Here is a 27,148-nt window from a genome sequence, read left to right on the forward strand (position 1 = left end):
TACTACCTTGTTTTTGTGATCTTCTGCTACGCAGTTTTGTTTGACCTGCTCCACACGATCTTCTACAGACTACATAACATCACACAGTCACAAACACAAAACACATGCACAAACAAATATAAAAAAAGAATGAAACATTCCAAACTAGATTTTAAAGGCCACTCTGTCAGTAAATGATGACGAATGTATTTTTAACTTTCTATAAAAGGCACAGAAACTAAGACAGGAATCTAAACAAACTCACTTAAAATGTAATGCCTCCTAGATGAACACAAAATGTATGATATAGTAAATAAATGGAGGAGTAATACACACACAAACTCCATACTTACAGGAATTCTTAAAGATATTAAATAGTATACTTATTTCCCATGGTACTTATGTGTTGGTTTAAATTTTCCGTTAGAACTTATTATAGTTGTAACTGGTACAATTCGTAAAGCCCCATATTATATATTACTAGATAATATTACTTTTATATGTATATATTACTCATGCATATATACATATACACAAAGTAATAGCTCATTTAAATGTCTTTTTTAATATGACCCACAAAAAAAAATTATATGAATACTCAAATTTATTTACTTATTACCATTATTGCAAATGTTCTGTTTCTTCATTAGGACAGTATTCAAATATATAAAGGTAAGGTGAGACATGTCTTGTCTAAAAATATTCGGTTCAGTTGATATTTCAATAAACAACATGACAGTCATGTTGATTTTAAAAAAAATCCTAACGCTGTTAAATGAAAGAAAGGAAATTGAAATGCCAACAAAAAAATGCAAAGAAAAATTAAAAGAAATACTGAAGAGACTGAGAAACAGTTATAATTGAGCTTTCTTTTAAAAAAAAGTTACATCCTTTGTTTACCTCACTTTGCTTTCTTTTCTTTGTGAATATATATCTTATGAAAGTCTCCTGAAGAAGTTCTTGCTTCACTAGAAAATGCCAGAGCCTTTTTGCTGGAAGAGCTGAATAATCCTTTGATCTGGATAAAACAGAAGGGGAGCGGGGTGGAAACTTCAATGTAATTAAAGGTGGACAAAAAAAATAGATCTATAGAGACTCTGAATGACTTCAGATGAAATTCCAATTTGAATTTAAAAAAAAAACAAACCAAACCAAAGTTTAAGCTCTGATTTGTTCAAGGCAAATATCAAGGGATACTTTTTTCTTGCATTTTTTTAAAATCCACATTGTGTTACTAAATTCCAAGTACTGCAGTTTAATCTGCTGACTTGTATTTATGTCTGTGTTTGCACTCTACTAAAACTGCTTTTATGTTGGAATTATACTGGCCCTACAGAATTTCCTTACATATTTCTTTCAGTACTCAAAAGAATTCACAAATATTTAGCTCATATATGAGCCAAATAAAATTCATTGCCTCAGATTTGAGGACAAACATTTCTAAGGAAGCAGTGCAAGTTTGTAAGAATATTTCATTAAAATCCTATAGCAGTATTAACCATGCAAATCCAAACTCATATATAGTGAACAAACCTAAAGTTGTATTTTAGTATATTGAGAAAAGCAAGCTATTTTTGAGTTGAAAACATGGTTCAGTATCTGCATTTAAAGACACCTGTAAGCATGACATTGGTCTAAATAGAGGATGATTGGCTTTACAAGGACCATACTACCACTTTCTTTCTCTCCTCCTCCTGACATCTGCATCTATTGTATAACTCTTTCTTTTGCTGCTGAGGTAGGGCAGGAGACAGCTGCTACTGGAGGAACAGTAAAAGAGATTGAATAAGGTCTTCCCAGCAGCAGCCGTTGCCCTTGATTTGTAGTCCTCCCAACTGTGCTCTTTCCTTCTTATTTTCCTTTCTTGCTGCAGTTGTGAAAGGTGCAGCAGGATAAGTAAAGGCTGCTGCAGAAGACAGCTGCCTAAGAAGGAAGAAAGGGATGTGGGTAAGTGGTTTATGTAAAGCATTGTCTAGAACAAAGATCTAGCCAACCTTCATTTGGCTGTTTAACTTTAGGTAGAAATACTCTTTAGTATTTCTATGATCAAAGAATGTGTTGTTGCTAGGAAAAAAGTACTTACTTGAATGGTGTGTTTTCAGGTTCAATCATTGCTTTATTGCGGAGAATAGCTGGTCCTGCACCTACACCAAGGTCACTAGGATAAGTATTGATGTAGTTTGGTGGTGGGCCTTCAAACTGGTCCATTCTATCTTGAAGAATCTGTTCCCACTGTTCCAAATTTTTTATTACAGCAATGCCCAATGGTGATGTTACAGGCAGATCTAAACAGAAATATTAATAAAGTAAGGCTTAGAGAAAAAAAATCATTTAAGTTACATTGTGTATTAAAAAAAACAGAATAATACAACCATCCAAAAGAAAAATCTTGAAAGGAAATGTACTTGTTGGCAATTGTGTAAAAAATAATATATTAAATTATTTAGATTTAAAAATAAAAATTAAAAAGCAAAGTCTGACAGAAAGACACTTATACAGAAAACTAAAATGTAAAGCAGAATTTAACATACCAGTGAATTCCAGACCAGCAATGGGAAAGAAATTCTTAATGTTGTGCAGAACTAATTTTACCATTGTCAGATGCAGAAGAGCCCAGCTGTATAAAAAGAATAGATTTAGTTGTGTTAAAACAACATAAACACAGTTACCTGCAGAATATTTTTCTCCTTCTACCAAATACACAATACAAATACAAATACAGAAGAACAGCGTAGATGGTTCACTGAGGTTTACCAGACACAGAGAAAGCTACTTATATATCAACTATGCAACATAACAGTGCCTCTGAGGGCCCCTCACTGTAACAGATAGTATCCTCTTCTCTCTTAAGGACTAATGAGTGACTTAAAGAACACATAAAAGAGCCATCATTTTTCTCCATTATTACAATGCTGAGGTCATCCACTTCCTTTTATCTTGCAACATTTTCTCTTTTAAACGTTCTATTTAATCTGCCCCTCATTCAAAAACTAAAGATCACGCTTGAATCAGTAGTCTAAAATGTCATTCCAGAGCTGGCATTGTGGTACTTCATGTTCTTTGTATCTTAAAAATGAAGATTGGGGGATGGTTTTGCCCCTCCCCCAAAACCACAAACCACACAGCTTTGGCTTCCTAATCCCATTTTTTTAGGCAAGTAAATAGGGACCTGCTACTGTGATGAGAATTTGTCACTTCTGTAATCCCATTGCCATAGGTAAAATTATTTGACTTAAACTGGACGGTGCAGAGGACCTGTATTTTCTTTAATTTGGAAGCAAAGGTAAGCACATGACATAATTATTCTAAAATAGCAGCAATTTCTGCTAACCTGTAAGAATTGGCATCTTTGTGTTCCTGGATCTGTATGTCAGAGAGGAAAGCATCATCCTCTTCCTCATCACTGTGAATGCTTTCATCAGAATCATATATAACACCGCTGTCTGATAAAGGAAGAAATGGCTGCAATGCAAAATAAAAGTCTGCTATAAAAGCAATTTTCTGATCTCTTAATATTCAAGTCTTACTTTAGTTATCACTGTCATAGAGTTTAAATGACAACAACTTAACCTATATATGTTTCTCTAAAACACAAACAAGTAGCGAGGGGAAAAGTGTTAATCTCTACTATTGGCAAGAGATGTGTTTTGAAAGTTAAGTAATAGACTTGTAGGCTCTTCATCTTTTATTACGATGATAATATTCTGCAGTTTACTATGAAGAGCGTTCAAAATTTTCACGTTATTATTTTTGTCCTTTAAAACTTAACAGAGAAGAAATATGCTTTTGTGAACTGTAACTTATATTTGCCATTTTAAATTACCTTTGCCATAAAATAGTCCCACATGCTGAGTTCTGGAGGGATAAACTTCTCTTTGTAAGAGGGTCTTTCTGCAGGTACAGGTGGCGGTACAGTGCTATCTTTTACTGGTCTTCCTGGCACTAGCATTCTCATATTAAACCGACGGCGATGTTTATCCATTTCTTCTGATGGAAGAGGTGGTGCTAAATTGAGGTAATTTGAAAAGCTGATATTAATATTGCATCTTTAGAAAAGGCTATATTTTATAATTGAAGCAACTAAAACCATTGTTATTGGTACTAATTTCTACTGATTCAGAACTCAAAGCCAGCCTAAATAAAGTAAATGTAATCATACAAAAAGTTCACTTATGATAAAGTCAATAACTGTGGCATTTATACATTGGATGTATCATGAGAAATACATTTTATTATCTGAATTAAGTTCTCAGGAGATGTAGCTTTTAAGTAAAAAGCTTTCAGCTGAAAAATTTCTTAAGAAAGAAATTAAGAAATTTTGTGGAGAAATAAAAGTAATATATAAAATTTTACTAAACTGTAAACTGCAAAAGTAGCAGTAGTTATTCAAAATATAAGCCAAGGAACTCTTAAGATAGCAAAAAAAATTTGAATAGACAGGCTTTTGACAACTGAAGTCTATTTTAAAGTGTTATGATTTAAAATGTCTTCATAGTTATCAAAATATTAATGTGGTATTTGTTTTTTCGAAGTGTTATTGGCCAAACAACATGGAAGATCACACTTACTTTATTACAAAGCAGCTAGATATTTAAAACTTTTTTTTTTTTTTGAAAAAAAGCCACTACTAACATTCATCTACACTGCAAGTTTTTACAAACCTCCATTACCATCCTCTGAAACATCAGAAGCTGTAGCAGCTTGTAGGTTAAAGGAAAACAGAATACATCTCAAATGAAGACATTACTTTATATAAGTTACTCATATTAACATCTTGTGAAAATAACTGCCCTAAATAAGTTTAAGTTATTCCACGAAGGACAAATATCTGTTGTGCATATTTATAATGGTGCATTGCCTTATTACTGTTTCGGTTTATATTTCAGATATGGATCATCTAGTTTTTGCATAAATTTCAAACCTATCATTGCTTCGAAAGTCTATGTGACATGATTTTCAGTATTGCTGCAGTGTGAAGTCTATGACAAATGGTTGTATTTGCCTTTGTCTCCAGAGCCTGAATTCAATCTCTACTTTTGCTTTTCCTTATGCAGTATATTAAGACGTACTCATCTGTCTTTGCAAAATCGCTGGTTTTAGTAGGAGATAACATATGCATGAACTATTTTTCTGACAGATGAAGTTGATATTTCTTCTTTGTGGTCTTATACAAGGTGAAATCATATCTTGCAATAGAAATTGGTTTCAGAAATACTGTTTTCAAGTTACTGTAGTTATTAGACAATAACACTCATCTCCCACATACAGAAAACCATAGGTATTAACACTGATTTATACCATCTGTTTTTTTCACTAAAAAATAATGACTGGAAGTCCTGAAAAGTGTTATAAGTAAGCATCTAATAGTAATGTTAGCAATACAATAACTGTACAGTTTTAATGGCAAATTCAAAATGTTCTGGGTGCCATTACAAAGGACAACTACAAGACTACTATCTTTTCTGCTTTTTAATTAATAGAACAGTTTTCTTGCCGGTAGATACTTAAATTCTGATTGCTTGGTTTTTGTGTTTAAAAGGAAGGAAATCTCTCCTACTCAGTTACTAAAAGGTATAAAATGCAAATCATTAGTGTGACCTTTAGAGAGCAAAGTACCTGGAATATTTTCTGACTGCCTTCGAGGTTTTACAAGAAGTTTCACTCCTCCGCCAAAAACAGCAGCCCACATTCGACTGTTCAAAGGATGGGCTGCTAGTCGAAATAATTCATTACATGAATTGGTTGCAAGGGCGTGTATAAGGAGACTCAGGTAGACAGCTACAACAGCTTCACAAAGTAGGATGTTTAACTTTGGTTGATCTTCATCCTGAGCTGAACTTAAGAGATTTATAAGTGAGCTCACACCTGCAAAGAGAAAAGAGGAAAAGCTCTACGTTAAATGAGTAGGAGTACAAATGGAAAAAAGGAAATGTTTCACCTCTACGTTTTATGTTAAACATATACTAATAGCCACATGATACTTTCAGATAAAACGTACTATTAATATTTTTTTTTAAATTATAAAGATCAAAATTATAAAAAGCCTTCTTTTCGTTTGGGAGTTCTGCGTCGTACCTCTCTGCAAATACTGTGGGCAGTTCAGCTTGCTTATGAAATTCCTGCACTGTTTCCACAGTTGACCTCAAAATACTACATTTATGCTTGTATGTTGGGAGTAGTTGTTTTGATAGCTATACCAAGTAAAGCATAGATCTAAGACAGTACTTTAGAAACAGCTAACAGAAATAGCTTCAGTAGGGGGTAAGGCAGACTGGAAGAAAACATTTTAGGATGACAAATTATCAGCTTATTGAGTTTATCCTAAAGATGGTGGTCTCTTCTTCAAGCAAGATGTTTGCCATATAGAAAGTTTATTCTTATTTGTTTTGGTACCTGAAAAAGTTAAAGGCTGTTATTAATTTGAGAACTAAATCATAAACACTTATCCATCATTGATCATCTATCATATTACAGAACAGTGAGATAATTTTGAGATGTGGAGCTGCTCCAGTGGTGCTAAAAGTAAGCTTATTTTTGCCTCACCAGGCCACTGGGCAGGAGATGAGTTTGGAGTTGCGTGCTCTTCAATACTTTCTGTCCTCAGTCTGCGTCGATCACTCAAAAGCAGTCCTTGATAAACCATCCCTGTAAACTGATTCGCTTCTGTTTGACTGCTAAATACAAATCAATTTTTTTCTTATGAGAAAGGATTTTAGAATGTCTTTATAATAAAGTATGGCATATATACATGCTTCTCATTTTAATCAGAAAATGCAACATTTAAAATTCTATAGGACCAAGTCAAGAATTTCATAATTTCACAGTATGCAAAATACATTTTTTTCAAACTTGAAATGTTTATATGCAGCATTATCAATTTTAATGTTATGTGCATAGCTCCAGATATGAAAAAGGTTTTTTTCAAAAATTTTAATAATATATTCGTTCTGAAGAATACTTTTTAATGTTTTTACAGCATTCTCTTCCAGTTCCAGTTTGGAATATAAACTGCCTGAAACCTGACTTTAGTTAGGCTCAAATGTTTCCCCTGCACCCCTATTCAGCAATGAATGTGCTGTGGAAAACAGCATTCAAATATTTTTCAGAAGCATCCCAAGTGAGAGTGACACCAGATTTTCCTATTATATATTGGAAAAAATCTGAATAATTGGTGTTATTTTATCTGTGTAAAACTGATCTGGCATATCAAAGCTAGCAATGCGTAAACTATGTAAGTATCTATATCCATACGCAGATATTTAATCCCTTTTTTAGACACGTGCATGAAGAATTTCCATTTTGGAAATACAGTGTACACAAAGTATACTCCAAATGTAGGACAGTAAGAAAACTTCCATTTTTACCTGTAGCTGTGGCTGTCACATAGTGCTTGATAAATGGATGCAGAAAGTGAAGCTGCTAAAGAATGAAGTGTGTACACCTGAAATAAAAAGAGCCAATAAGCTATATGTAAGTTATATAGAAAAGGTGAGTAAACTACAATTCTTTCTGAACAGCATTGGAAATGTGTTATGCAGGAATCTCCTAGTTATAAATCAAGTGCAGGAAATAGTGACTGAATGCTACTTTAAGTTTACAATACAGTAGTTTAAAAATCATAACTGCTTGTCCAAGATCATTTGATTGCAGTCAAAACCTTCTAATATTATGTCAAGATAATTAGCTTTATTCTAATATAGAACTGCTGCAATGAATGAGTATACTAAAGGAGTGATTAAGTATGTCCTGTTATGATAATGAATTTGATAGAATGGAAGCTGTATTATATAACGTTGCAGTTCAGTGTAGTAGTAGTTGCTCAATATGCATAAAATACAAAAGTTTGTGTAATCATTGTATGATTGTTTTATCTATAATCTCTTTTTTACCTCAGTTATGTGCTTATAAATTTCCAGAAGTCTCCAGGAGTAACAAGACTAATACTCCATTATTGCCTCACAATGCAACAGAAACACTCCAGTTGTTAAAGAGAAGAAATGCAAGAATTTCTTGGAAAGTCCGATGAAATCCACAGTGTGAAGAAAATGGTACTGTCAAACTGTTAAAAATGTAAACTTTTTTAAACCCAACCTTTGTTCATTTCTATCTTTCCCTACCATCTTTCTATTTAATCAAATGCTAAACCTTAGATTAAAGCTATGAATTACTTAAATAGTTGTTTTGCAGTTAGGAAGTGTCAGCTCTTCTTTCTGAATTCTCGTTTAAAAGAAAAGGCATGTGAAGTATGAGTTTTTAGGGAAGGAAGGTACTTGCTGTAGCATAATGCAGGATGGAAAAGGAGTCAACTGATATAAGGGAGAAAATGAGATGTAAATGAGCTTGGGTTACAGCTTTAGAAACTTAACTGCCTTGCAGTGGGACAACCCATTTAGTTTCCTAAGTTTTCCCTACGTCCGTTTAGTCAACAGAAATTCAAATTAATTTAATGAATATGAACACTCATCTAAATGTACAAAATATTTAGCTTCTTACTAATTAACTGTGTCATAGTCCCAGGCCCTTTGGCTCCCCCCCCATTTACTGAATCTGAACAATATTTATTCACCCCCGAGTATGGAGTCAGATAAAGTAATTCACCACAATTCCTTAAAAACCAGTACACTTGAGGAAATTTGTGCTAGAGTAAGGTTTATAATATCTGTATTAATAGAAGGTTATAACATAACTTACAGTCTCCCATCTCTACTTTCAATCCCTACAGGGTTTGACCAGAATGATGATAATTAGTTAACTTACACGATCATGTTCTAAGAGCCAAGAATTCAGTGTTTTAGGAACATTCACATTTGGAATACTTTCCTGAGAATGACCAGAATTTGGATAAAAGGGAACTAACCAGATTCAAAAAGATGTCAGAAAACAAGCGGTTAACTAGCATTTTCAGTTCACCAGACTTAAGGGAGAAGGTCAGTACTGTGAAAGGGTAAGTGCTGAAAAGTTAACTCACATTTAACACGTTTTATTTTTCGTATGCTCACTCCCTGTTTTATAAAAAAATAATTTAGCGTTTCCTGAAAGCTTTTCATTACCTTGACATCTTCAATATTAGGATGTGGTGGTGATTTCATCTGCACAATAGTGTAAAGAATATCATGGATGTGGTTGTTTAAATACAGCACAGGATTAGCTATCACAGTTTTTGTGGATGCTATGCTTGCAGAAAGCAACGGTAGTGTTGTAGGTAATGGAAGTGGAGACTGAAGTTGTTTTACAGTAGTTTCCTGTTTAAAAGAAAAGATTGTATTTAAAATTATTGCTTTGAGAAAAAAGTTTAAAAAAAGAGACAATTTTATATCTTAAATGTTTTTTCAGGGTTATTTATCCTCTTCCACTGCTGTCTACCTAATACAGACAAGATTTTACTGTGCCTGATGTCAAAAGTAAGTTCTTATTTACTATAATAACATGGATCAGACCTGATAGCCAAGTTCGCTGGAACACTTTTTGATTTGGTACTGGATGAGTATTTTTATGTAGTTCATTAGGAAGTGTTAGGATTATCCAGTAAGATTATCCAGTAAGAAACTAAAAATGCACTTGCAGCAGCATAAGTTGACATAATACTCACTCATCTGAGTTTAATAACAAAAGTTATATAACTAATATGAGTTTCTCAAGTGGAAGTGAACAAAATTTTTTTTTTATTCTTAAAAGTATGTGCTAAGCCTAGTACCACCAAAACAGTTGTCTACTGCTTCTATTTGAAATGTGAGAAGTCTAGGACTAGAGCAAGTTAAATGACTTGCCCAGTATCAGGTTATCTGCTGTAGCTTAGGTTAGTCATTAAGATTTGCTGGAAAATATCTCTTTTTGCATGAAATAAACGTAGAAAATGCCATAATATAGTAAAAGGGAGCACTACCCTGTCTGACTTGGTATTATTTGTTAAGCCTTGCAGCTAAGATCCCATTCCCTTGTAGCTTCCTTGCATGATTTGCAGAGGTGTAGGGAATGAGATTTTGTCACATTTTAGCAACTGTGAACTCAATTTATTATACAGGTACCCAGAATATTGTGATCAAAATTATAATTTCATCGGAACACACATATAATGCTGCAGCTATAATACAAACAGCAACATTTGCATTCCATAATGATAGGTAGCCTAATCCTCAATGTCATATAACAGATTCTTAGGAACCAAATAATCAGGATGTGGAAAAGCAGCACACATAAATACCAAATTCTTTCTCCAAGAACATTAAAATGATCTTGACTATTAGACTTGCAGAACGTAAGAAGCATCTATCTAGGCACAAAATTAAGCATTTGACAAAACTGACAGTCCAGAACTGTTCACGCCTGTGAATAGAAATTAGCTGAATTGGTTTTACCTGCTGTGACTCTTGCAGCAAGAACTTCAGCTCCATTCTTACAGATGCTAAACCACCACCTTGTGCCCCATGAAGACTACAATAACTTAGAAAAACTCTTAGAAGAGCTTGGTTCTTCTGCAGCCACCACTTTCGTCTTTCAGCATGTTCTCGTTTTGCTTGTAACCTACGTCTTTCTATCTGGTGCCGTTCATACGAACCAATGTCTGGCTTATCCATAATATCATCGTGATCAAGTAGATCCCCATTTACTTTGGTATATGTTTTACAATAGTCTTTGCCCCCTGCATCATGGTTGCATATTTCGTGCATAGCAGCAATTTCTTTTTCAAGCCAGTTGTATAGCTGAAATCTGAGCTTTCCTCCATCTACTTCATAACCCGTAGCCAAAGTCCTCAGTTCAGTCATAAGGATCTTCAAACAGGCTCTGAACTTCAGTTGTTCAGCAATAACATCAACCTCAGTGTCTCCCGCATCAGAAATCTCCCCATGTGGCATTTGTGGGATGCTGGTGTCTGAGGTTCCACCATCTTCTCCATTCTTAGAATCAGATTTTGAGTTTTTCATCATTATACCAACATCCTTGTCCTCTTTGTCTGACTCATTTTTGTCTTCACCCCAATCAAGAGTAAGGGGCTCATCATCAAATTTTACTGCTGGTTGACTCCAGTCAAATTGTCCTGAAGATTCAACAGTATTCTCCAAAGCAAAGGAAGTTGAAATTGGCTTTGACCAGTCTATATCATCACTTCCAGCACCATCCCTTAGGGCTTTGGAATCTGAAACACCAGCCTCTATTGGAGGACTAGATGAATCTTTCTCTGCAGCTACAGTAGACTTTTTTCTTACTTTTGGAATTTTGGAAAGGACTTCAAGAGCTAGTACAGGGCACCCCACTTTAAAATGAGCATTTGCAGTAGTGAAGAATAATTTTCTTTCTATGAGATTAATTTTATCAACAAAGCTTTTCTCAGTTTTTAGACCTAATGTGGCCAAAGTTCCTTCTGGTGAGCTGAAGTATCTTCGGATGAGCAAAGGGTGGGTCCGAAGATAATTGTAAAAACTGAATACCACAGGATTGCACGACTTGATGATAACTAGGGAATTAAACAGATATGACATCTATTGAAAATGGCTTTAAAATGGTATTATTCTGTTTTGCAGTATTTCCTGCATTACAGAGATTTGTCAAAACACAAAAACAAGGACAGTTTTGGGTCTAGTTGCCAAAACAAAATGAAAGAATTACTTATTCCCCACAAAAAGATTAAAGGTATGAGCTGGATGAATAGAAAGATACTAAATTCTCTCATTTGCCTCACTGTTATATTCCACTCAGCTAAGCCTAAAAAAACCTGATCAGCCAGGTAGAGATTTCACCAAAGGAGGGAATATGCCACAGAAACCTATGTAGCCATCGGTCACTTAACATTAATCTCAGAAGAGACAGGGCAGGAAATCCTGCTAGAACACTGCTAATTCCTAGGAGCAAGAATGAGAATTTAAGTCCATTGGAATAAAGACTAGCCAGCACTCAGTAGTAGAGAGATAGTGTAGGGAAGTACCAAACAAAGGTGGCCCTCCTGAGCTTATCTGACAGCAGAACTAAGTTTGGTATTAAGGTGTTGGAGACAAGTCCTTGGAAGAAATTGGGAAAAAGTGCTGTGTTTTTTTTTTTGTTGTTTTTTTGGGTTTTTTTTAAGAAGTAGAAATTGAGTAGGCCATTACATAAGCCAATTAATAATTTCAGCATAATGGCATCTCAGCAGAAGGGACTGCAGGCGTACACAGAAAGTATTTCTCCTTCTCTGCTTTGTCTTAATAAGTTTGTCCCATCAGGCTAATGTTTTTCCCTTACCTGGGTTTTCATCATCATCTTTAGGTGTTTGTTCCAATAACGTGTCCAGTGCTCTAGTGTAATCTTTCATTATCCAGTATGCAATGCTTCTCAGAAATGGATCAGAATGCAATTTAGTACAGCTGAACCCAGCTCCATCCTTATGGCAACCCAAAATCTTTTCATAAAGAATGGAGGTGTATGTGACAGAGGTTTCAAACTCTGATTCATATAAACGAGCGATAACCATAGCCAACTGGATGTCTTCCATTTTCTCAAGACACACCTACAATAAGAAGTGGGGAAAAGGTTGCTTTATGAGGGAAAGGTAGTTCTTTAAAATAACAATGAAGTGAATAGCAATATATGTTTACAGAACAGATAATTTTTTTCTCATCATATCTGTTCTTTAACGTATATATTCATCTTTGGCTCAAAAATGTGGTGATATATATCTAAGTAACATATTTTCTTCCATGTTTGGAAAGAGGTGTACTTTCTTCTATTTCAGGAATTATGATATGTGTAGCAGTACATCACATGTCAAAAATTAACATGGCAGAAGTAAAGATGTTTATCTGTTTAATGTCAGTACATCACTGGTAAGATATTCTTCACACTGTCTCATCTGCAGAATTGCATCTCTGAGGAAAATTCTTTACGTTCTCAGGTAAAGACAAACATAATGCATGTAAATAGGCAGGATAACTAAAGGCTCTCTAATTCTCATTCTCTCCTGAGAGGTACTCCTTAGGTTACGATCCTGCTTACGGCTCTCACCTCCCTTGTGGCAGGCAACATCACAGCTCCGCTAAAAAGGGCTAGGCCTGCTTCAGAAGAGAACTCTGACTTCTTTTTCTACTTAATGTTGTAACAATAGGTCATGCAGAATAGCTGGAGGCTGATGAGAGTGCTACAACTTAACTGGGCTGATCAAACAGAGAATTTTGCCAGAAGGGTCATGACTGGTATTCCCAAGAGTGCTTCCACTGAGGACTGATGTATCTGAACAATTATTTTGGCCTTCAGATCAGCTTCCAAGCTGCTTTTCACAGTGGTGTAGAGGTAAATGGTATGTCTGCAGGACACAAGGGGGTCACGTGTGGACATACCATACCATTTGGGCTGCCACAATTTGTGAAAACATCAGCAGAGAACCGCTTGTAAGGATGCAGTTACATAGGTCAAATTAAAAACTGAAACTTAATTTCTCAAAAGTGGATACCTCTATAGCATCTTTCAGTGAACCTGCTAGCAAGAAAAATGCAGCTGATTGTTCAAAGCGTTGCTTTCCCAACAAAGCAAAAGCATTTTTTAAAGCAGCTTTGCGCCATCTATCTTCACTGAAGTTGTGGCTGAAAAAGGCAGTCATCTTTTCATCATGCTGGGACCTGCATAAAGAAATGCAATGTAGACAACTACTTATTATATAACCGTAGCATACAATCACTGGAACAATATCACTTTAAATTAAACTCTAATTTTCAACAAGTTCTGCTTTGCATTCCTCGTTCAATTAAGATTTAATCGAACTTACAGTTAGCAGAACTCACCTAAACAGACCCCAAACCACTGCCTTTTTCTTCATAGCAAGATAAAAAAGTGCAGCATCTAAGGCATCATTGTTCCTCTGGAATGAAGCTTTTGCAACCTGTAGTAAACAAAACCTACTATGATTACTGAAAATATAAAGGCTGCTTTTAGCTAAATAACATTCTCTGTCAGGGAGGATGGTCTAAGTGACTGTATTATTTCTACAAACTAACAGTAATTTCTGTCAGAATGTTTTATTCATATGTGACAGCTCTCATTACACTGTAAATGTTCTTAAGAGTTAGAAAAACAGCACTACTGCAGATATTAACCCCTCTCAATCACAGTGGGACATTACAAATCCGCAAATAAAAATCTTTTCTTAGAAGTGGTACAGTTACTCATACTATTAGGTGAAATTCCTCTCACAAATCATTATTTACATATACTTAAGCTAATACAAGTATTTCTTTCATGAACACTGTTTGGTTTTTGTATAGGATTCAGAGATGTAATTGCATTTGATTTGGAGTACTAGGCTAATTAAGTTTTACTCCTGGATTCTTTGAGTATCCTGTAAATTTTTAAAATGTATTTTTACAACAGATGACTTGGAAATTTAGTAAACTAGTAAGTCCGTCTGTTCTACAGACATTTCAGAGATTGCATTATTTGTTGTAATTCAAAGCAAAAGCTAGTGATTATTCAAATCCATCCAACTTCAAGTTACAAGAAAGCTGAAACTCTTACTAAAGCAAGGATTAAAATCTCATTGGTAGCCATGGGAAACAGTTTTAGATATTATCTCAAAAACATATTGCATTTTACCCATTATTAGACCTCCCATAAGAAAACTCTGCATGCAAATGAGATTTAGTGTTATTTTGGTTTTACATAAAATATAGGTGCGTATTTCTATAAAACAGTAATTTTGTGCCTCTTCAGAAGAGTAAAACCTGCATTTATTTGCAGTTCAGATCTTTTATGTTCTATAGTACTCCGTTATAAAAAAAATACAAAATTTGCAAAAAGACCCTTTATATAGTTTTTATTAACTAATATTTTTAGATCTATTTATTTCTTAAATAAAACCCACTGCTGAACTCAAAGCATAATTCCCTGTTTAATCTACAGATATCTACTGTCTCATGTATCTGAAAACAAGATTATTCTTAAAATAGAGTACTTAATATGATCTTTAACATACTATAAAATATGTGTGTGGGAGAAATTAAGTGCTTCAGAAATGGCTTTTCCCTAGATCAACTGTATTACATCTTATTACTGAATAATGAAATTTGTAAGCCAGGACTGCCAACATCAGTTGGCACAGAAAATAGTTACGCTGTCTCTTGGCTGGGCTGAAGTACAAAGGAATCTGCTATATACAAGTCACCGTGCGCATCTGTTAAGGCATACCTAACAGCATGTAACTATAATTTGCAAGCAATAAAAAGTACCTTCTCCATGCACCTTCGGAGTGTGTTGATATTCCTGACCCACCAACCAATACCCATAGCTCTTAATTCAGACCACTGTGGGTCTCCCTTCTGGATAGCAGGAATCATATTGATCAACTCCTCCTCAGCCTCAGAATGAAAAGCCCATGCAAAATGGCAAGTAGACAGGCCTAAACAATAACGTAAGATAGTAAAGTTCAGAAGGTTAAGACTTGTAAATAAGCAAATGGAATATGTCAGAGATGCAAAGTGGGATCTCCAACCCAAGAGTTAGGCAGATCTGAGAGAGACTGTTTCCCTCAACAGGAAGTAGAGCTGCTAAAGGAACAGCCGAAAATATCTTTTTGCTCACTAGGGACGTCCTCTCCTTCCATCATTTTTCCAGTACCCCATTCATATATGTACTAAAGTTATATGGTGAAAGATTCAAGGAAAAACATTGTGTTACCACAGATGCAGACCCATTCTGGGCCAGAAACATTTCTGTCTGCTGTTTAGGTGGTAACTGCTTTTCTTTCCTGTATTTCACAACAGCATTTACTCAGATTGAGCAAGGAAAAAAACCTTCTGTGATGAAAACAATAAAATAATCTTTAAGGTAAGATAAAGCCATGCTCATGTAAGGCAGTATCTTCATTCCTCCAGCAGAAACAATTAAATATATTTACAATCTATATTTTACCTGGTTGGGGAACTTACTCATGCCTCAAACTGAATGGGGCAGACTCTTTCTTCTGTTCTAGAGCTGTATCTTTTTTGCTATTCACAGTGCATGTAGGGAAGCCTATACTAAGCCTTTGCAAGATAAGGGCCTTAATGGAGTCAATATAATCTAAAATGAATATGCAGGTAATAGAAATATCGTAATATTATAAATCAAACATAACCAGACCCTGTCAGCTCAAGTAGATCAAATGAAAGCAATACTTTGTTCTAAGAATTACCTTGGTGAAGCAGCTGAACTCGATACAGAGGTGGGAGTGATGTCAGAAGGCAGGTGTGCAAGCGCATAGCCAACAGATATCGTAACCCACATTCATCTAAGGTATCTCTTCCTGTGAAATATAAAATACTGACTTTTGAACATGCAGGTGACTACAAGAGGCATATATACAACTTACCATATGCAGTGTGTGAGGAATGTATGTTTCTAAACTTGCTGAGAACCTGAACTACGTTATTTATTATGTATGAAACATAAGTAGAGATTTATATTTAAGTATTTTTCTTTCTTACTCTAATCTGAATAACTGATGCTAGCTTTCAGCTTTGTTATCCCAAAATACCCAAGAACTAAGTTTACCTTTGCTGAGAAGAACAAGAATGTTAATTCAATAATATGTTAGTTACTAACCTGAGTAATTCTTATCTCTGTTCTCATCTAGTTCGGTGCTTGTCGTGGCCACTGTGTCTGCCAAAGCTACAAGGAACATCTGCTCTAGTCGAGTGAGGCCTGGCAGACTTGAGTGCATCAGGTGACTTGAAAGGACACTAGCATGTTCTCGGCCAAAGTAAGTCGGACCATACTGTGACAGATTAATAACTTTGGATTTACTCTCTCTCTTTTCAGGCTCGAAATCAATGAAGTCTTCAGTTGTAACAGGCTGAATCTGGAATAGATCCGAGTACTGATCCTCTGTTTTTCTCTTAGCATGGTCTTCAGAGCCCTGAGGTATTTTAGAAGTTTCTTCAGAAACATAAGTGGTATCTTGATCTGCAGCAAGCAGCGCATACAGCGGCAGTGGGGGAATTGAGTCTATCTCTGTGTAGTCTCGAGTACCATCTTTTCCAGCTGTGATGGTATCCTTTGCAGTACTACCACTTACGCTTATGGTGCGAGAAAGATGACGTTTAGGACCAGTTCCTTCCCCGGCTTCTGTGTCTTTAACTATTGCAACTTCTCCTGCAATACATTTAACTAAATGTGATAGAATGGCTTTGGCTCGGCGAACTTTACCCAGATCCATAAGTTCTAATAACTGGGTTGGATGGTACTGGGGTAGAGTAGGTGAAAGAACATGAGCAGCTTCAAAAAGGCCACCATCCTGAATTACAGTTGGAGTGCCAAAAACATCATCCACGATACCTGCCCCATCAATTACACTGGTCTTCTTCGCTATCAAGCTTGTTTTGAGCGGATCTTGTGTTGTTGAGTCTTCAGTAGTAAAAACATCACTTTCTCCATCACCAAACTTGATAGCGTGTTTCCACTGGGCATAAACATGCATTTCACAGTCCATTCCCACTACCAGGATACCATCTCTCACCCAGGACAGAGAAACAGGCAGTGAAGGAGTGCCATCTACAGATGATACCAGATCAATTGATCTAAGCAACACCCACTTTGATTTTATACCTTGTTTTATGCTACCACCTAGTGGTAAAGTAATGACAGCTACTCCCTCTTTGCTGCTAGTTTGATCTGTTACAATTCCCGAAAGTCTTCCATACATGAAGATGTTGGCGCCAACTCCAACCGTCAATATATGTGAGCCATCTTCTTTTGATACCCAGTCCAAATGCACCAAATGCTTGATACTGGGCACCAGGTATTTGTCTTTATTCAAAAAAGCATCTGATTTACTGTAAACAAATAAATTACTATCTACACTGACCCTTGAATCAAGTACACTTCCAACCTTAACTAAATCATCCAGATGAATTGTCTGTTCCAAAACCCATTCTGATCCTCCTGTAGACTCACACTCAAGTATACAAACATGCATGGAAAATTCTTTGGAAACAAAACCATTATGCTGTATGGGTTGTTTGTATGCTACTGCAAGACGTCCTGTGTAAGAACAGCTAACGGCAACTGGCCTTCCTACTATGCTCACTGTACTGCTGTTGTCTTCTCCTTCATCGTTCATTAAAGGCCATTTTCTCCAATGATATGTTTCCCTTTCTTCATTTTTGCTGTTTAGGTCTGTCTCTACAGTACATCTCCAGAACCGCACTCTGTTGTCTGAACATGATGTTACTATCAAATAAGGTGCAAGGCAGACTGGGTATATTGATGAAGAACTCAGGTGACCTGAAGTTAGAACAAACGTATTTACTTTTAGTAATATAAAGTAGAATGCCTATATGAATAAGGCAGACACAACACTGTCTAACTACTGATAAAGAACTTTACAACCTGGTATTATTTTTCTAATTCGGAGTTGGGTAAGGGCAAATGTATTAAGACTGGTCACAGTCTTGCAGCTCGAATGTTACTAATCATCTGCAGTTCCGGTCACTATTCAAAGAAAATAAGCTGGAACTGAAGTAATTCAGAGAAGGGTTGTTAGAATAATGAGAGGAAAACAAAGCCTTAATCAGATGAGATTAAGGAAGTTAAGATTAGGTTCATGTAGCCTACCAAAATGAGCCTAAGAGGGAAGGAGGAGAAAAAAAAAAAAAAAGGGAGGAGAGGCACAGAAGAGGTAAGTGCATCACGTAAAAAACCCACTATATACCCAACACATTAATGCTGGCAGATGAACAGGCAAGTATAAATTGTTCATTAATAAATTAAGACTAGAAGTTAAGTTTCCAACTACTAGAGCAGTAAGTTTCAGGAACAGCTTTCCTGTGGGGACTTGATAGATTTATGAACAGTTAACATGACAAGGTCACAATAATTTGAGAGGGCCTTTTTAGTCCTGTGTTCCCTGTATCAGTAAATCAGAATGTGACAGACTGAGGAGATCTATGTATCTATCTGAGGATATCTATCTACAATCCTATAAACCAGGAGGTAAATTAGTGGACCAACTGCATAGAAAAAAAAAAAACCAAAACCCGTTAAATTTACCTGCTGAAGGAGTTGCTCTTATTACTTCTACACCAACAGGAAGATCCAGAGGTTGGCTATACACAAGTCTGGAGCTCAGAATGAGTTTACTAGCAGTCTGAAGATTAGCAATTGATGAAGATCGTGGAATGGGACTTATGCCAGGTGATATATCTGGAGAAGAATCCACGGTCTTTTGCTCAGGTACACTAAGCTTATTCTCTGATGAAGTAGCTTCAGTTGGTTTTGCTATATAAAAAAAAATTGCCAACAGTGTTAAAAAAATCGTTTATAAGTAAGGCAAGGCATGAATATCCTCTACACAGATTTACTTTTTTTTTAGCAGTCCTTAAGTTATATAGAAAATAATTTATGACGTGTGCAGGCTGCATTAGTTTTATCGCATGCTGTGACTGTTCGTTTTAAGATACCCATAACATTCTGAAATACTGATCGTTTAAAATAAAGAATCCAGTGCTTAAGTACATTACTCACCCTATCAACAAATTTTTATATTGCTGTTGGTATAGAATGCAATCAATGTTTGTAAGGAGTCTTACCGCTTCTATTGCATTGATAAATTATTCCAAAGATTCCTGACTTTGAGGCTTCTGCTTGACAAAGGTGACACAATTTGTTTTAAAATAAACCACCAAGCTTTAAGCTTTATTTTAAATAATATGAAAGAAATGTCTGTCTCTAAGAAAATTACAGTCACTCACTCACCTAAACAGGCTTGCACAGATTTGAGATGAAGATGCCACATCTGAAGAACAGAGCAGCCATTACTATCTTTTTCAATTACGACTAGGTAGAACTTTTCTGAGAAAGGTGGTGGACGATACCCTGTAATTTAAACATATTATCATTATCATGAAGTTTATGTTCAACATAAATAATTTTCAGAGAAGACTAAAAATTATTGATACTAGAAAAAAACTGTTTTCCTCTTTGAAAGAAATTGATTATAAAACAAAATATTCAAACAGTACCATTAATAACATTTTTAATCGACACTTTGTTTGCTCATGGCTACAGAAGAATTATGAAGATAGACAGACTGACTGACAGACAATCCCAGTGTTAGTGGCAAATCTAATTTATTAGATACATTTGCCTTCCCAGTCAGTTTGAACTATTTTGCTAGATTGTAAAGACTCTTTTCCACCTGCCTGCTTACTTCCTTTTTCTTTTAAAGTTTTAAGTCTACTACCAAATTCCCCAGTTACTTTCTATTGTATTAACCTGGAAGTCAGATATATTCACCTTATCACCTGGAACTACATATTGATGCAGAAAATACACTTCTGTTCTATTTTGTACACATTTTTATATATAACATACAGCATCTTGAAAAATGAAATTTGTCATAGAAGCTAAAATGTTTCACTCTAAGCAAATTAGAATGCCTTTGTTTAATACCGGTACCATGTAAACAACAATTCACATGAGCAACATGAAACAGCCATTTTACTGAATTCTACAGATTCTCATTAAAAAGGAAACTAGCATATGCTGGCTAGATTTCAGTATTCTTCAAGAACATTTTTGGTACCTATTTCATTCCTATTAGTTGTTTTTATGCTATACCTTGTGATGGCTGGAAAAAGATCTCTGTTTCCTTCCCTTCCACATCTTCCTTATGTGGTTTGTATCCCAAAATGAAGTCTTCTTGAAAGACATGAAGCAATTGTGTGTTTGAGCCACACTGAAACATTAAGCAACAGTTATGCTTCCAGAATAGTATAGCGACATTTTGTACTAATGCAATTATTGCTTTGGTGCAATCTAGCTATTGATGAGGATCACTTTCTTTTATAATGTTGAAAATTATTTTAATGAATTACAAAGGATAAACATTTTCCTCTTATATTAAGAACAGCATATTCTAGAACCTACTGTTTGTACATTCAGATAATTTCACTGAGAACTACCATGCTAGACAAATTCTGTAATAACATTTTTGCCACAGTTATTGACAGATGAAACCTGATTGGTTTTCATTTCTTTAGGTGTTGAATAAATGACAGTGGCAAAAACTCTTAGACTTTTATCCCTCTTCAGTGGGAAGACATGTCTGCAGTGAATTGCTTGGGAAATCTAAAAAAGGCAACGAATTGCAGGTTTTCCTTCTCTGATACCTCAACAGCTGTCCTTCCTGACAGCAACAGATTTCTTTGCAGTATGTCCACCTCTACCAAGGAGGCTGCTGGCAGTGGAATCCTTTCCTGCAGGCAAGGGAAAATATGTCCCCCAAAGACAGTCATGGCAAAGTTTTCACATTGCAAAACACCCTCTTTTTCCAGAGAAACATGGAAAAAGAGTATTCCCTGTACTCATCTATAAAAATTCTAGAAAAATATTTTGTAAATCTGAACTTAAAATTGGAGATCCTATGAGATTAATACTTAAAAGACATGGAAATTTATTGACTAATAGAGAAATACTTCTTTATATATGTCAAAAACATCTAGATGTCTAATTAAAAAATGGTAAAACACACTGTTTTCACAGGCTGCTTCCTAACAGAAACCAGCACTGGAACATGTACGATGATAATAACTAAGAGTAAGAACAAGGTGTAATAATACTACCTCCTCATTGTTTGAAACATATAGCTGTATTAGTTAATGGACAAAAATTTGTCTTACAAGACAGACAAAAAAATTGAAGTCATACATGGCTATGATTCCTCCATTTTGGAATAGTTAGGTCTAGTTTTTAGGTTTGGGGTTTTTTAAATGTTGTTCATCTTTTTGTTTGTTTGGGTTTGGCGGGGATTGTTATTTTTTTTTCCTTTAAATTATGACGGTTCATAAACCAGTCTTTAGTTAAAATTTTGTTTTCATCAAGATTTATGCTTAGAAAAATATTGTTACAATGGGCTTTGAGCTCCTAGCAGCTAAAATAAAGTTGTCTGACCAAAATGTTCAAGGTATCTCAACAGTCACATAAATTCAAGGCAGTCATAATCACCATAGAGAAATGTCATCTGTTTTACCTGTTTTCAACAGATTAGGTTAATTAACAGACAAAACTATTAAACACCTTTATGTGATGCCCTTAAAGATTTAACCATTTATTTACTTTGTTTGTTATTGCATCGAGTTCAATAATGCATCCTGGTCGAGCAGTAGATTGTTGGCTCACGATGTTAAACACTTCCCCAATAAGTTTCTGAAACAGTGCAAAATGAGAAGAGTTAGTATTTTTTTCCTTCAGACAGAAGGAAATTGCATTCATTTACAATAAACTGATCAACAATTTTCCTTGTTGGCATAGACTGTAACAGACTTCTTCCTGTTGTCATTTTGGCACTTACGAATAATGCGTTTATCGAGACATTTGCACTGTTGTGAGTTTGCAGCTATTCATGGAGGTAGCACACCAATTTTTATATAAACTAAATTTTGTTTATTTAGAGATTTATCTTTTCTTAACATAACGTAATGCCTGTGCCATGAGAAACTCAAATATACTCCTTCACTTTTGTTTAAAGCTTCAGGTTTTGTCACAACATGTAAAAAAATGAATCACTGAAGGCTCTATTGATTTTTGCTGGAATGTTCACAACCATTGCTCCTAGAACAGACTCCTCAGGCTGATCCGAATATTGACAGGCTCTGTCTTGCAGGATAGCTTATAAAATAACAGAACGATGGAAAAAAAGGAAAGATGTGCTTCTTTATACAATAACAGTGCAAGGTCAGGCTTTACTTTGCTTAAAGTCACAGAAATGAAAAGATAAAAAAGGATGAAAAATTTGCTTATTACAGAAAAAATAAGAAATAATATTACCCTTAGAAATAACCTGCCGATTCCCTCCTATCCCACCACTCTGCCCATATATAGATATAACTTAGGTGGATACACCTAAGTCTTGCTCTTCTGTCTTCACCTTCCCACTTGCTCGACTCCCCTCTTTTGAGAGGACAAAGAAAGAAATCCTATTGTTCCTTTCCCCACCTGCTACAGGTGAGCAAACTTGTCAGGGAAATTTTGTTTCAGTTGAGCCACTTTTAGTAGTAATAGCTGCATTTCTGTCTGCTAATGTTTACAGACAGCTGCAAAACGTGTAATTATGCAAGGTATAATGCATAAGATCCTATACATGGAATGGCATAAAAATTATACAGAACTAAGTGAACACAAACCACTGGAAAGGGGAGAAAAAGTTACCTCAATTACTTTTATTTTAATACTTTCAAACCATTGCTACATAAAACTTACAGAAGATTCAGGGTCAGATAATTCATCTAGAAGTTTTCGTGCATCTACAACGGCTTGATAGAGTCTCAGGTTTTTGCCATCAGATGCAACAAAGCAAGCACTAGCAGAGTTGCAGTATGTACCTAATAGAAAACAAAAAAAAAATTCATAGTTAAAGAAAAAAATGGCAGTCAAATGGCATCAGGTTTACAATCCACTTCACAATATCTGAATATGTTTCTAACATAGTTTTCATAAAGTACTGAAACAAAAAACCTAAGCAAATGTGTGCATTAAAACGTCATGATTTGAACTTTGAAATAACTCCCTTTCTGCTCATTTATGTAACAAACTCCTCATAAAATTTGAATAATCTAAGCAGAATTCACATATGTTTACAAATATTGTTCACACATGCAAAAACCAGTATGTAGTACACCTAAGGGAACGCTGCCGTTCCTTAAAATGGTCACGTTCTCTTTACTGTCACCTCTAAGGGGGTGCTCAGAAGGGCTAACTCTAGCTTCGCTAGGTTGTCAGAGATGGTTTAGAGTAGGAGTCTAAGGTAAATTGTTCAGAAAAGCTATATTAGCTATAGCTTTTTTTCCTTGTTTACTGTCTCTAGGCTCTTTGGATAAAATTAACCTCTATGAATATTCCTTTATACCCTCCAGTTAAAAGTGCAGATATAAAAGTGGAGGGAGAAATATATCTGCAGTAGTGAATACTATATGAAAAACTGTATTAAAGTGTCTTTTTTTCTTCTCTACAGTATAGAGAACAGGCTCGACACAAGGTTTTCTATGCTGATACATGTTTTCCTTCTTATAAGAGGGAAGCAGCTAGTTATTTGTGTTTAAAAGACTGTGGGATTCAAACAGCACAGAATGTTACTACGTGAGCAGAGCAAATGGATTTATTTTATTTTAAATCAAAGTTATGTTATGCATTTATTAAGCATATTTAGGATTTTTGAGGTTGTACAACATCTTTGACACCCATTTAATCATTGCAAAGGTCAGCAATGATTTTATTATTAGCATAATAAAATAACCTGGCATTATTAGTATAAAATTTAATGTTACATCCACAGCACAAATGACATTTTTAGTACTGAATACAAAGATGACAACTACTACAATAGCATCTTTATGATAATTCAAAAATAAGTATCTGAGTTGCTGAATAGAGTAACATTTGTAGAGACGATTTTCCCAACTGCAATAGAAAGCCCTAAAATTAAATACAAAAACTGAAGAATTGTCCTAGGGCATTACACATCAGAAGTTGTATTGCCTGACCTCTGAAAAGTATTTTTTGCAGTTCTGTAAAGTTAATGTAGTCTATTTCTTTAAAAATACTCTGTGTTCTAACTGGGCTTTTGTAAACCACTCATAGCCTGAAGAATTTTGGTATTGTTTCAGGATCTTCTAAGCAGAGTTCTTAGCCAGCATGTTAAACGATTTTGATACTGTAAATTTTGGCTGAAAATCTTTCCCAATAATTCAGATGTTCAAGTGGTCCAAATACTAGTTCTGTTCAACCCACTGCCTCCTGCAGCTGTATGTGGCCATCAACCCAGATGCCTAAGTCATCAGAACATCTGCATTATTAATACCATGTCAATGCAGAGAACACTCAGTGAAGATGCCTAAAGCACTGAGGAAAGGGATTGTCTTGTTCTTTGTGAGAGTGATGATAGCTTACTCACACAAAGAAGTTACTGAATGTCAGCTGATCCACAGTAACTACAGACACACACAGACCAGATGTAATGTTTTGACGTAGCTTAGCCTTGAAAGAAATAAAAATGCTTAATTTGCGTAATAAAAGGCAATTGCTAGAAAATTAATATAAATGTACTCCAAATACAATAGTAACATATTTTAACAAATTCATTCTATGACTTACAGTGTTAACACTATATGGAAACATGCTAGTATACTCACCAAGGCAATAGCTGGGAATAAGTGTTGGAAGCCAGGCTACATTAGAGAAAGCGGAGGTATGAAGGGAGTTAATTCGAGCCAATTCAGATACTCCTCCAGTGTATGATAAAGGTCCTATAGGGTCTACACGCCACAGAATCAGCTCACTATAGATTGCATTTGGGTCATGGAATGTACGGGTTGCCGCATTTTTAAGTTGCTGCCTAGAAGAACCTTTCACATGTTTAATAGGATCCATTATTCTGTTTACCCTGTCAGAGTCCCACGAACTGTCTGATTCAGGAGTTAACAGAGCATTATGATGAGAAGATGTTAGCAGTAATGGTAAAACAGAATGGCAAGCTAGATCATTGAGATGAAAACGGTGACCGCAGTACCTAAATTTATGCGATACAGTTAGCACAGTAGTGAAAGCTGATTTATCAGCAAAAGTAACTGCCCACTGATTTAGAGAGCCATCTATATGTTTGGAAATCATCATTACTATCGGAGAAATTATATTCACATTTGCACTGTCCTGGGCAAAGCTTGGTCCTTTATTTGCTAGAGTCTTATCTGGAAAGTCCATTGTCTTCTGATGTACAGCATTACTGTTATCTTTTACAAAGACAGGGCAAGCATACATCATAATATTTTTGCTAAGGGAACTGGCATCTCCTGATGGAAATGCAACAGGAATCCTAGAAGAAAATGAAACCTGAAAAAAAAAAAAAAGTAAAAAATTAGAATATAACAACCCAGCTTAAGTCTGAATAAATATTAGCTGTTTCACAGGAAGTACTTTAAATTCATACTGATGCTCAGATATAAGGACACAATGATTGTTGATTAAGATCATAAATAATAAAACAACTTCAAATATACAATACCTGAACTTGTCGAAAGATGCCTGGTGTGTATTCATCTAAATATTTCACATGCCACACCAAAAAGGTACCATCAATAGGATGGATAGTAAAAAGCATATCTGGATTTCTGTTCCATTCAGTTAGGAGCAATTCAATTTTCCGATCTAGCAAAACTGTTGGAAGAGGCATGCGTGGGCCTGCTAGGAGAGATGTTTTGGGGCTTCCCTCTCTTTCTCCATCTTCGTGTTCTGAAGAGCCTGTACCAGTCCCTGTCTCTGATTCTCTATCTATGGACAAGTCTGCAACAGAAAAGAAATGTGCCATTTGATCCATTGCAAAGATCTCCCTATCAGCTTCTATTCAAAACAACACAATATTTTTAAATCTGCTAATAGTACTATCTGATAAGAACATTCATGCACATTGAGGGTAGAAACATCTTTCTTTGGTCTGTCTGTACAAAAATATGAGGCTCTGGCCTTTGACTATTGCTTCTAACTATGCAATACCAGTAATAATAAATATAACCGTAAAAATCCAGATACTTAGAGTAATGCACTGCCTAAGGTTATTCTGGCCAACTATATAAACCCACACATTTTAAATGAATGCTAATTCCAAATTAATGTGGAGTTTTTTTGTATTTAGAAGGTAATCATGAAACATATGGTATGTGATCATTGATGAAGTAGTATGGATTGCATGTTCAGTAAGAATTATCACACGCTTAAAATCTAGATTACCAATGCAGTAGTTAAGAACCTAAGCATTATAAATGACACAATGTATCATCAATTTACTGTCACTAATTGGTCTTACTGGTTTCTATAGACAGATTTTTATTTCTACACATTCTTACTGGCCAAGTGACCCTCCCACAGCAATGCAGAGTATTTCTGGTAGGATATGTTTTCCATCATTAATTTCAAAATACGTCTCTCTGTTCCTTTGTGAACAGCTACAGTTGGGATCATCGGGTGACCTAAGGTTTAAGATGTAAATCTTACCAGTTCTGGAAACAGTGCAGTTGCATTAAAATGGAGCTATGTCCAACCCTACTTAAAGCTTGCCATAAACTGGTATGTCATTACTGACAACCAGATTGTAAGGTAAATAGAGAGCACATCTTAGTGATAATTCCATAACTCAGTGGAATATATCCAAAATGGAAATGAAAGTCAAAAGCTACCTTTCTTTTTC

The 27,148-nt window shown here is 35.3% G+C and overlaps 1 protein-coding gene and 2 long non-coding RNA genes across 6 annotated transcripts in view; 2 read left to right on the forward strand and 1 right to left on the reverse strand.

Moving 5' to 3' along the window:
* The window catches only part of DMXL2 (Dmx like 2), a 55,169-nt gene that overhangs the window by 9,405 nt on the left and 18,616 nt on the right, over positions 1 to 27,148 (reverse strand). The window contains exons 11-35 of one of the 4 annotated variants that reach the window (XM_087744190.1): positions 25,970 to 26,247; positions 25,101 to 25,797; positions 23,173 to 23,294; positions 22,030 to 22,119; positions 21,084 to 21,170; positions 20,533 to 20,650; positions 19,669 to 19,788; positions 18,964 to 19,191; positions 16,519 to 18,198; positions 16,109 to 16,219; positions 15,165 to 15,334; positions 13,725 to 13,822; positions 13,397 to 13,562; positions 12,193 to 12,457; positions 10,335 to 11,431; positions 9,030 to 9,221; positions 7,344 to 7,420; positions 6,523 to 6,653; positions 5,596 to 5,844; positions 3,803 to 3,984; positions 3,311 to 3,441; positions 2,511 to 2,596; positions 2,063 to 2,264; positions 880 to 997; positions 7 to 69 (exon numbers count right to left, since the gene is read on the reverse strand). In XM_087744190.1, coding sequence (XP_087600316.1) covers positions 7 to 69; positions 880 to 997; positions 2,063 to 2,264; positions 2,511 to 2,596; positions 3,311 to 3,441; positions 3,803 to 3,984; positions 5,596 to 5,844; positions 6,523 to 6,653; positions 7,344 to 7,420; positions 9,030 to 9,221; positions 10,335 to 11,431; positions 12,193 to 12,457; positions 13,397 to 13,562; positions 13,725 to 13,822; positions 15,165 to 15,334; positions 16,109 to 16,219; positions 16,519 to 18,198; positions 18,964 to 19,191; positions 19,669 to 19,788; positions 20,533 to 20,650; positions 21,084 to 21,170; positions 22,030 to 22,119; positions 23,173 to 23,294; positions 25,101 to 25,797; positions 25,970 to 26,247 — 6,758 coding nt within the window. The remainder of the gene's footprint in view (positions 1 to 6; positions 70 to 879; positions 998 to 2,062; positions 2,265 to 2,510; positions 2,597 to 3,310; positions 3,442 to 3,802; positions 3,985 to 5,595; positions 5,845 to 6,522; positions 6,654 to 7,343; positions 7,421 to 9,029; positions 9,222 to 10,334; positions 11,432 to 12,192; positions 12,458 to 13,396; positions 13,563 to 13,724; positions 13,823 to 15,164; positions 15,335 to 16,108; positions 16,220 to 16,518; positions 18,199 to 18,963; positions 19,192 to 19,668; positions 19,789 to 20,532; positions 20,651 to 21,083; positions 21,171 to 22,029; positions 22,120 to 23,172; positions 23,295 to 25,100; positions 25,798 to 25,969; positions 26,248 to 27,148) is intronic. The other 3 variants (XM_087744193.1, XM_087744191.1, XM_087744194.1) reach the window with 3 other exon arrangements.
* On the forward strand, positions 7,635 to 10,051 carry LOC148050273 (uncharacterized). Its single transcript, XR_015701379.1, has 3 exons — positions 7,635 to 8,027; positions 8,702 to 8,923; positions 9,313 to 10,051. It is a non-coding gene; the product is annotated as an uncharacterized LOC148050273 (long non-coding RNA).
* Positions 12,480 to 16,668, forward strand: LOC148050274 (uncharacterized). Its single transcript, XR_015701380.1, has 3 exons — positions 12,480 to 12,841; positions 15,699 to 15,762; positions 16,550 to 16,668. It is a non-coding gene; the product is annotated as an uncharacterized LOC148050274 (long non-coding RNA).

Source organism: Nipponia nippon, unplaced genomic scaffold, assembly GCF_047370975.1.
Source record: "Nipponia nippon isolate SJK-2023a ecotype South Korea unplaced genomic scaffold, ASM4737097v1 scaffold_9, whole genome shotgun sequence".
Classification (NCBI taxonomy): domain Eukaryota; kingdom Metazoa; phylum Chordata; class Aves; order Pelecaniformes; family Threskiornithidae; genus Nipponia; species Nipponia nippon.